Source organism: Primulina huaijiensis, unplaced genomic scaffold, assembly GCF_012295235.1.
Source record: "Primulina huaijiensis isolate GDHJ02 unplaced genomic scaffold, ASM1229523v2 scaffold3501, whole genome shotgun sequence".
Lineage (NCBI taxonomy): Eukaryota > Viridiplantae > Streptophyta > Magnoliopsida > Lamiales > Gesneriaceae > Primulina > Primulina huaijiensis.
In genome coordinates this window covers 130,673-141,285 of record NW_027358157.1, presented here as the reverse complement: position 1 = coordinate 141,285, position 10,613 = coordinate 130,673, and the positions used below count along the sequence as shown (strand labels likewise).

General features: G+C 32.6%; 2 protein-coding genes across 4 annotated transcripts; one reads left to right on the top strand and one right to left on the bottom strand.

The window, feature by feature from the left end:
• Positions 1-1,629: 1,629 nt before the first annotated feature.
• LOC140968313 (8-hydroxygeraniol oxidoreductase-like) lies at positions 1,630-3,685 on the bottom strand. 2 transcript variants are annotated; one of them, XM_073429236.1, is made up of 7 exons: positions 3,576-3,685; positions 3,307-3,449; positions 3,150-3,187; positions 2,665-3,067; positions 2,196-2,432; positions 1,945-2,103; positions 1,630-1,855 (listed from the first exon to the last, which is right to left on the bottom strand). In XM_073429236.1, the coding sequence occupies exons 1-7, from the start codon at positions 3,616-3,618 to the stop codon at positions 1,745-1,747; spliced, it is 1,134 nt and encodes a 377-aa protein (XP_073285337.1). In that variant the 5' UTR covers positions 3,619-3,685; the 3' UTR covers positions 1,630-1,744. The 2 variants fall into 2 exon arrangements, with proteins under 2 accessions (XP_073285337.1, XP_073285338.1); XM_073429237.1 differs by having other exon boundaries at positions 3,561-3,647.
• A 454-nt stretch (positions 3,686-4,139) lies between these two features.
• On the top strand, positions 4,140-8,956 carry LOC140968319 (D-amino-acid transaminase, chloroplastic). Of its 2 annotated transcripts, none has more exons than XM_073429251.1 (5): positions 4,140-4,504; positions 5,028-5,080; positions 5,204-5,382; positions 7,887-8,560; positions 8,717-8,956. In XM_073429251.1, the coding sequence occupies exons 1-5, from the start codon at positions 4,303-4,305 to the stop codon at positions 8,809-8,811; spliced, it is 1,203 nt and encodes a 400-aa protein (XP_073285352.1). In that variant the 5' UTR covers positions 4,140-4,302; the 3' UTR covers positions 8,812-8,956. The 2 variants fall into 2 exon arrangements, with proteins under 2 accessions (XP_073285352.1, XP_073285351.1); XM_073429250.1 differs by having other exon boundaries at positions 5,025-5,080.
• Positions 8,957-10,613: the final 1,657 nt, after the last annotated feature.

Here is a 10,613-nt window from a genome sequence, read left to right as displayed (position 1 = left end):
TCATTTTCCTAAATTTAAAAAAATAAATAAATACATACATATCTATTATATTGTCACACTAATCTTTTTCCCCAAAATACGAATTCCCGGTAAATATCATTATATTTTAAATACAAAACATCATAAAAGTTGTGATTAAAATTATATAATTAATTAGAAATTTAAGTATTAAATTTAAATAAAAAAATATAATTCATATAAAAGTTAATATATATAAATATATAACTATATTTTCGATAAAAAAAAATTTTAATTTACGTCCACATTATCAAATATCATCACTTCTTATTTTAAATCAGTCAGATCATTAATATTTATCAAATCGTTTAATTAAAAATTACAAAATTATCATTTATATCTATATTTTATTTATATTAATTAATTATTGAAAATAAATAAAATCGTAATTTATCATCTTATTCCAAATTTAATCAATCAAGCCAAACAAGCTATTATTCCAAAAGTTTGCGAGCGGCTTACGAACTTTCGAATAAAATAATTTCGACTTGATTTCGATTCGAAAAAAATTCGAACATATTCGAGTTCGGCTCGATTCGATTATTTTAAATACAAATCAAATAATTTTCGAGCGGGTCCGAAAAGTTCACGAACATATTCGATTTGTTTATAATCCTAGTTATAATTAATTTTCACGATTATGGTATTACATTCATTTAACTATAATCAATTCAAACAACGACATGTGATCGTTTTAAATTTCATTGTCTCTCTTTATTAATTTTTACATTATTCTTATTTAAATAAAAATTAAATTAATTGTAAAAAAATTTACAAACATCTAACACATGCCACATATTACTAGTATTCATCGTTTGTAACTATTGCAAGATGTCCGTTGGTCCACAAAATACATGTTGGTTTTTTGTTTGTGGAATCCTTGCTCTACTGGTTTTCATGGCCTCTAAAACACGTTTGAAATACACATATATTTCTTAGCGATATATGTGATGCATTGGAAACAATCACAAATATTAGATGGCAAAATGCCATTAGTTTATTGCAAAAAAATTGTCATTAGTTTAAAGCAATTTCAAACTATTAAAAGTCTTTGGATGGAATGGACAAAGCATGAACAAAACATAACTTTACCTCGAGCTTGTTTGTGTTACTTCCAAGATTCCGACTCGTAGAACTAAGTGATCATGATATAAATAAATATTGATCTATGTTAGCTGAGATTGTCATGCCCGCCAGCGACCGAATCGTTCGACACTGACGTTTTTTTGACAAATAAAATCCGTAAAACAACAAGCATCGTAGTTCGGTATAAATCAATTATCAAACAAGTTCATTTCAAAAATGATTCATGAATAACTCGTCATTACAAAATTCTCAAGAACAAAATAGAATTATGAAATGGTTTTACAACTTAATTAAATTTGAAATAAAATAACTAAAATAAGTTCTTAAACTTGAAAATATCTTCTTTGTTATTCCAAAACATAAATTTTTCATCGTATTTTAACTGTTCTCCGCCCTGCCCCACATAATGAACTCCGTTTTGATATCTCTAATCTTAATGTTTTATTTTTATGCATAGAGATAATAAATCTATAGATATATATAACATAATTATTTATAACTAACACAAAAAAGCAACGCATGATATAAGCATCGAAATTTCAATTATAAAAGTATTATTTTGTATCAATTATAAAAGTTAAACACCTGTTCTTCTTATTCATGTTACTTTCCAACCCCAAACTCATTTTCCCAATTTCATCTAAAATTTAATCACAACTTTGACACTCTTGGGATGCTTCATGTACTCGAACCCTTTGTTAATCTCATCAAGTGAAACCTCATGAGTTATCAGCTCATCAAGATTAAATTCCTGCACAAAAAAATTACAATTTATTCCCCCACGATTTACATGACATGTCACAAAAATCTTGAATAAGTAACAAATGAATAAATTTTTACCTTGTTGATACAATTTTCTACTATTTTTGGGAGGTCTGATCGAGGCCTTACTCCTCCATAGATTGAACCCTTCACAGTCCTACCACACAAGAGCGGAATGTATTTGAGCTCGCCACTCGTCTTGAGCCCTGCGCCGATGAACACCGTCGTCCCGAGCCCCTGTTGATTCATAACAAATTACCCTTTTAATATTACTGGACATCTATTTCAAATATTAACTCACATATGCAAGAGGGTGGTCTCATACATACCACTTTTGAACCATCGACGGCTTCATTGAGCAAGTCTGGGACTCCAGTGCACTCGAAGCAGAAATCGACTCCAAGCCCCCCCGTAGCATCTTTGATCAAGTCGGATACAGATTTACCTGAACTTTTGGGGTTGATGAAGTCTGTAATCCCGAAAGCTTTTCCTTTCTCCTCCTTCAAATCGTTTATATCGATCCCGATTATTTTCCCCGCCCCTTGCATTTGTGCTCCCTTGGCAGCCTGCGTTTGTGTTTTCAGAGAAAATAAATAGGTGTAGAGTTAGACCACTCAATTCACAGGATGTGCCTTGTACACTATAAGAAATTTCTGTAACATTTTTGCTTAAACCAATGAAAATTTACCACATGCATTGATTATGGAAAATTAAAAGAATTAATTAGAATTTTATCAGAATATGTTGCAGAAGAAAGTCCTACAGATCGTATCAATAGAAAGTAAGTAGCTGAATTACTCCGAGTCCGACAGCACCGAGGCCAATGACAGCGACAGCTGAGCCTTTCTCAAGAGTGATTTCTCTAAATGCTGCTCCAAAACCTGTAGTAAAACCACAACAAAGGAAACTGGCATGTGGAAGCGACACCCTGGGATCGACCTTGTACGTGTAACAGGCCTCTATGACTACGTATTCGGACCACGTCGAGCAGCTAAAGTGGTGGTAAATTCTTTCCCCGTTAATAGATATTCTTGATGTGCCATCCCGCAGCAGGCCAGTTAAACTGATGGGATATTTGTGGCATAAATTCGTCTTCCCTGAACTGCAGTTGAGGCATTCCCCACATTCTCCAAGATAAAGTGGCATCACCGTATCTCCTTTGTTCAAGTTTGTAACCTTATCCCCCACACTCTCAATCATTCTGTACTTCAACAGAGTGAATAATGAACAAAACTTATAGTCACTAGTAACGGTGCAATCAGAATCGAAGAGAAAGCACTTACCCGACCCCTTCGTGACCGGGAATCCGAGGAAACAAAGGCTGGTAATTATACGAAATCAACATGAAATATATTTCTTGAATCTTAATTACTATACATAATCTTGATAGGAACAAAAAAAATTATTACATGTTTTCTAGCAAGGGAATGTATAACTTACAACAGGGAGGCCCTTGCAGCACAGGATATCAGTGTGGCACATGCTAGCACAAAGCATTTTGATCCTAATTTCATATGATTTTGGTGGATCCACTTCTATCTCTTCCACTTTCAGTGGCTCCCCAGATTTCCATACCACCGCAGCTGCCACAAATGAAAATTACAGGTTTAATTTTGTCTATTAATCGTTGGATACTGGAATACATAGTTCATTTTTTTCCCAAAAAAGCACACATAATTTAAAAAAAAAAAAACTTCAAGAACGTTCACCCTTGCATCTTATGATTCCTGGGCTGCTGCTAGTGTTAGTCATGCTGCACCTCTGTAAATGAAAACGAGTGAAGGAGAGATGGAAACGGGCAAATGGCAAATTTTGTAATTCATTTATATTTAACTGTAATGTACTAGGATCGTATAGTTGGCAGATGGTAATCCATCAATTAATGTACCAGAATATTCGTCTACCTACATGTTTCATTAAATTAAAATTTTTTACAAATTTTTATTTATTATTAAAAATAAGCACAAAAAAATGTTTTAGTTATTTCAGAAATTTTAGAAATTGAAATATGAGATATCTATTTATAGGTTAGTTACATATTTACTACAGTAGATTGACATAGTATATTTAAGTGCCTATTAACTTTCCAAAAAAAAAAAGGAAAACCCTAAAAAAATAAGTTATTTAATTATATTAAGACATTTTTTTCTTATTCAATACCATGTTGAGTTTTTTGTTATACTTTATTCTATTTTTTTTTAAATAAAAATGAAGACATGGAAATTGGTAATTTGACCAAAAAAATTGAGTCCTGAATCTGTATCACCTAGTTATAATAATGCATGCCCCTGCCGATCGGCCGGGTTTGTCTCATTCTTCGATCCTCTCCATAATCCACTTTGTTCAGTCCAAAATCATGAAATTATATAATAGTAAATACAATTCGATCGATTCTTGTTCTCGTGTTGGAAACTCATTTTCACAGAGTCAACGTAAATGGCTTCTTCAAGAACTCTTGCCAACTCCATCTCACCACCATCATCACTTCAATCAGGGCTGACTCGGCAATCTTCAAATTTACCTTTTGTCTCAAAAAATATTTCATTTTGGAGAAATGGGTCTCTGAATTTACCACTCAAAACTCAGAATTTCCCATCGAATGTTTTCAAGGATTCAAGCCAAGGCCAGTTTTCTATTGGTAAGTTTCTCGAATTACAATTGATTGCGGGTGACTTGTTTTCGAGGTGCTTAAGATTGCTGACTTTCTTTATTGTGTTTTGTTTGATTCTCGAGTTCAAGTAACTATAAAATTCTCGAGCTGCTGCAACATTCAAAAATTTGGAGTATACCTCACCCAAGATTTATTTAATACACGCAAAACAAATACGGTTAATGAGATGAGATCATTTCAATCTTTACAAAATATGAAAGATTTTTTAACTCGAGCGTGACGATTGTAGTTGTTTTATCCTCGGCTCCGGAGCCAGGATTTTTGTTGATATTTGAAATTAGGACTCTGAATCTTGAAAAATAGCGGAAAGTGACTGAAAATTTTATGTTCTCGTGCAATATATATCACATTAAATTTAAGTATCTATAGAAAAACTACTGCTCGCCCCTTTTGGCTCCGTTGCTGCCTATCTCAACATTCGAATCCAGTAAAACCTGAAAATGTTCTCATAAAGATTCTGAATATGATATTCTTATGTCATTTTCAGCAGAACCAGTAGTGTCTCCTCAATTATTTGATGTTCCCGTCTTTACTTCTTCAGAGGTTTGCTCTCTTTCACCACTCATTAAACACACAGTCGAGCTTATTTATCCTATGCTCTGATGGGTGAAACATATAGAAGGGGAGTACTGTAATTTGTTTTTCTTGTTTCTTTATGACTTAAAGGTGATTGAAAGATTCAGAAAAGGTAGAGAAACATACAAAAGCAAGCAGAAATATTTGGCTATGTACTCTAGCCTCTTTGGTGGAATAACTACTGACCCTGCAGCCATGGTGATCCCTATGGACGATCACATGGTTCATAGAGGGCATGGGGTCTTTGATACGGCCGCCATTGTGGACGGGTCAGTGTTTTAAGCTCATTTTATGCGTTGGGCAGGGGAGGTGTTAATATGCTACAAGTTTAGAGGGCACATATATGTTGTTATCTTTAATTATGTACGATGATCACATAAATGTTTAGGAAAATTGAAGAGACCAAGTGATCCTTTTGCACTGGCGATCCTCATCCTGGAAGAAAACTTCGTTGTTTCTGTTGATGTAGAATTTTCTCGTAACAATGACACAACGGAAGTTTAAAATTTTTAGTTTGACCTTCAAAACATAACTTGGGTGCCGTATGATTCAAATTCATATATAGGAGGTTTAGAGTTTATTACTTTTATGTTCTAAACATTGGACAACAAACTATTACAGATTTTAAGCGGATATAATCCTTGTAGATCATTACAAACGATCTACTAGAAGTCGCATTTCTTCAATCTCCAAGAATTAGGTACACGATTGAAAACTTGATTTCTTTTCTAATGCACACTAGAAAATATTGGAGAAATTTACGTTGAGATTCTGCCGTCTTTCAATCGCCGAAAGACGGCAGGACTCCGGCAGAACCATGATGGCACAAAGGCGAACGTGTGGTGTTGTTTATTTGTATGTTTGTCGGATTCAACTGAGAGTTATTTGATCCGTGAGAGTCATGCACATATCCAAGTCCAACATTTAGGTAAATGCAGGTATGCAAATGCAATATTACATAATATTTCAATATTTTACATGTATTTGATCTTCAATTCAAATCTTGATCTCCCACTAAATCAATAGTTAAAATAAATTTTCATGACACATTAGAATACAAATTTAAGAGTTGGAACAAACCACAAACAGCTCCACTTTAATGACTATCAAATAATTTAAAAAACAACAATGTAAAATATCATAACATACATCAGCATATTGGTCATGTCTCTCGATTATCTTTTATAATCTCATATATTATCATTAAATCATGTATCTTATATATTTATCAATAACAGTCATAACTAAAAATAAATTAATCATATAATTAAATAAATATTATTTAATTAATCAATTATAGACCCATCTGGATCAATCATCTCTCTCTTATCAAGTATCACATGTGCTATTTTCAACTCTTGACAATACATGATATAATTAAATAACTATTATTTAATTAATACATAATTGTATTAACATATTCTAAATTTACTAATTAGATGATTGTGATTTCATAATAATCATGATCGAAGATGAGACAACGCTAATGTGACGAGGGTAAAAATCTCGTTATTGTAATAAAAAATGAAAATTTCGATCCACTGACTCATTTTTTGCAGATGTCTATTTCGGAACTTATTTACTAAATTAGTCAATGCACTTTCGTCACAAGATTAGCAGTCAAGCAAACTCCCGTAATTTCCAAATATTAAATACACTTATAAACTCTTTTATAAGCTATTTGTTTAATCTTTATCAAACTTAATAATCAAATTCAACTCTTTGAATTTGACTATCTCAACGGAAGTTCAAAATTCAATACTTATGTGACCCTCGATAGTTCAGAGATACAGCTAGCTCTGGGTTCACAACTTCATGTGATTCAGAACAATATCTGTCTTTATTTAAGCTCACCCTAATTAGCCTCGTTCTTTTGATCAACCCCTTGATCAAGAATGTCAGAACTCAAGTTTGATTATATCAATCAGATCTTGGTAAGAGCTTCCGGTAGCATCGTCTTATGTATCGCTGATAGTGCCTACAATAGCCAGTAAGTTATGATTATCATACAATACGGTCATTTCATCCATATATCACGATCAAATATGCAACCATTGATATATCGAGAGTTACAAATGAATTTGATAACAATGTGATGTAACTTTGTGTAATTATAGTGTTATCGCGTGTGAACTAAGAAAAAAACGCTTTTCCTTAAAGCACCGGGGATTCCTTGCACTATTAATTCATTAGATCACATGAGATATCTATACTTGTGGATGAGCATTGAATCCCCGACTACAATGAATCATTTTTACATGTGTCGAAACTATACACAACCTCGCCACCTAATGACCCTCGCGGAGTCGGTAAACGAGTCAAAGTGCAGTACTAGTAGGCAGAGCCTCTATGTTGTATTGGGTCAAAGGACTAATGTTGTACAACCATAACTGCGGACTAATCCACTCTATAATTGATAATTAATTCGAGAGTTAGAGGAAGGGTTGTTCAGTGCAATCATCATATGATCACTCATTTGTGGGATTGGACATCTTCATACTCATACCAATGAAACGTAGGCTTAACATTACAAATGTTAGTTTCGAGCTGGAGCGACTTTTATCTTTATTTTAGATGGATGAATCGACTAAATATTGTTTTTACATAAAAGTCAATAAAACACAAGACTCGAGTTAATTTGCTAGACACTTACTCTTACCGTTTCAACTTTTTTGTTAAACTCGTTCCAAACTTTTAGTATGAACTAATAACCAAACAAATCTTCAAGTGTTCTCAAAACTCATAAATATTCTTCCTTTCTTTGCATCCACAGACATCTTTACGAGTTAGACCAACATCTAGACCGTATCATTGGTTCAGCAACCATGGCCAAGATAAATCTCCCCTTCAACAGAGAAAGCATTAAACTGATACTCATACAAACAGTGGCCACTTCGAAGTGCAGAAATGGATCATTAAGATACTGGCTCTCAGCGGGACCTGGCGATTTCCAGTTATCTTCCTCTGGCTGCCATGAATCAGCCCTTCATGCGATTGTAATCCAAGATGAATCTCCTTCAAATTACAAAGGCGTCAAAGCAGTAACTTCATCAATCCCGATAAAACCACCCCAATTCGCTGTTATGAAGAGCGTGAATTATCTCCCAAATGTACTGTCAAAAATGGAGGCGGAAGAAAATGACGCTTATGCCGCTATTTGGCTGGATGACGAAGGATACATTGCCGAAGGGCCTAATATGAACGTGGCTTTTGTTACGAAAGACAACGAGCTTGTGATGCCTAAATTTGACAAAATTCTCAGTGGGTGCACTGCAAAGAGAGTTCTAGTTCTTGCTGAAGGGCTGGTGGATGAGGGAAAAATTCGAGGGATACGAGTGGGAGACATGACCACAGAGGAAGGGAAGCAAGCAAATGAAATGATGCTTATTGGAAGTGGAGTACTTGTTCGTGCAGTAACACAATGGGACGATCAAGTAATTGGCGATGGTGAGATTTTCTTTAAGCAACTCTGGATGATCCCTTTGTTGGAGAACTATAAATAGATATGATTGGATTGTTTTTCATAGCCTTCTAGTCTCCTTTCAAGCATCTAGTCTAGTTTTTGGTCGTGTAACATGATATGCTTTGTTTCTTTCTTGGCAGGCAATGAAGGCCCGGTAGCTCGAACTCTGCTGAATCTGATACTCGAGGACATGAAATCAGGACCGGCCACAGTGAGAATTCCGGTTCCGTATTAACCAGATGGTTTGGGGTGTACATGGATCAAACAAAGATCTTAAGAAGCTAAAGGGAACTTTTTATTTGAATATCAGTTATAAATTTCTGGTGATATACTGTTTTAGGGATTGTTATATTTTAATATTTAAGCATCTGATTGCCTTCGTGTATAGATGTTAAAGCCAATTCATTGCATAAAGCAGTGGCTTTGCTTGAGAAGTAAGAGATCCATGAGCTATCCATGTAAAAAAAAATCTATAAATACTAATGGATTAAAGGTAAGATAAAAATTTTAAAGTATTTTATAAAATAGCAGATGGAATATCGTTTTCTGAGTTTTATTATAATATTGCTGATAAAATTTTATTGAATATCGTTAACACGATAATTTACTTTGTGTCAGTATCAATTATTCCAATATGGTATAGTTTTGTTAACATTATAAATTCGAGAAAATATGTTTTCTTTTTAAAGACATGTTATTCGACACTTTTAAATGAATTAATCTTTTTCAAGTTGTAGTCAAAAGAAGAAGTTATAGAAAAAATCTACTTTGAATATTATTGGAAATATTAATTTTTATAAAATTAATATTAAAGAAATTTATATATTAAATTGAATATTAATATTAAATCGAGCAATTATAGTTTGGAAAAAGAAAAAAAAGTTTATTACAGACTCAAATTTTCTTTTATTGAAGTTAGTTTTATATTAATGTAAATAATACTCAATTATCTTATTATTTGTATCACCTTTATTATATAATAAAACCCACAAAATGCTGGCTGTAGCTACCAAAATCAGTAAACCTTTTTTCGAAACAGATCTCTATCGTTCGATCAGTCATCTAAATCCATCACCGCCAAATCAACCGCGGTGATATTTACACCAACCACGCTTCATTTTTACTTTTAAAAACATTTTTAATACCAAAAACACCCTTAATTACTCCTCGAGTCTTAAAATGGTTATGATATCTCAAATATTTGGTAAAATTTATCGACTCTGTATTCTATTTTAACAACAAAATTATTTAAAATGAATTTTGAGATTCATTCAATAAAAAAACGAAAAAGAAAAAAAAATGTGAATAAAATTAATACAACTACTTATTGTTTGTTTGGTATTTATATAAAATTTTCATGTAACTTGACTTTCTTGATTAATATTACGTGACTTATTTTCTTGATACAATATTTTTTAGACAAAAACTTGTGTGAGACGGTCTCACGAGTCGTATTTTGTGAGACAGATCTCTTATTTAGGTCATCCATTAAAATATATTATTTTTTATGGTAAGAGTATTACTTTTTATTGTGAATATCGGTAAGGTTGACACGTTTCACAGATAAAGATTCGTGAGACCGTCTCACAAGAGACTTACTCTTTTTTTAGCTCTATTGTGTTTATTTTTAATATCTTTTTGATTTTTATCATCTAAATAATATTAAAAAATTAATTTGAGATGCAAATAAATAGAATATTATAAAAAAATTGAAATCAAAACTATTTTAAGGAAAAATTTATATCGATTAATTTTTTTTTTATGTTAATAAGACTTTAACATTTCTTTTAAATAAATACTGTAACTTTTAATGTTAATAAGATCATGGCTTATTACTTTTTTATGATTGAAATTAGTAGCTGATCAATTCGTATGCATTGCTTGAGGCTTATTGTCGAATCTCTTTTAAGTTCTTGCTCGCGCAGAGGGGACAACTGTGATTTCAAGTTTTTTTTCCTCCGGGGCGAGGGTTTTCAAAATTAGGGTAGAAGAAAAATGGTCAATTCGATATATATATATATATATATATATATATAT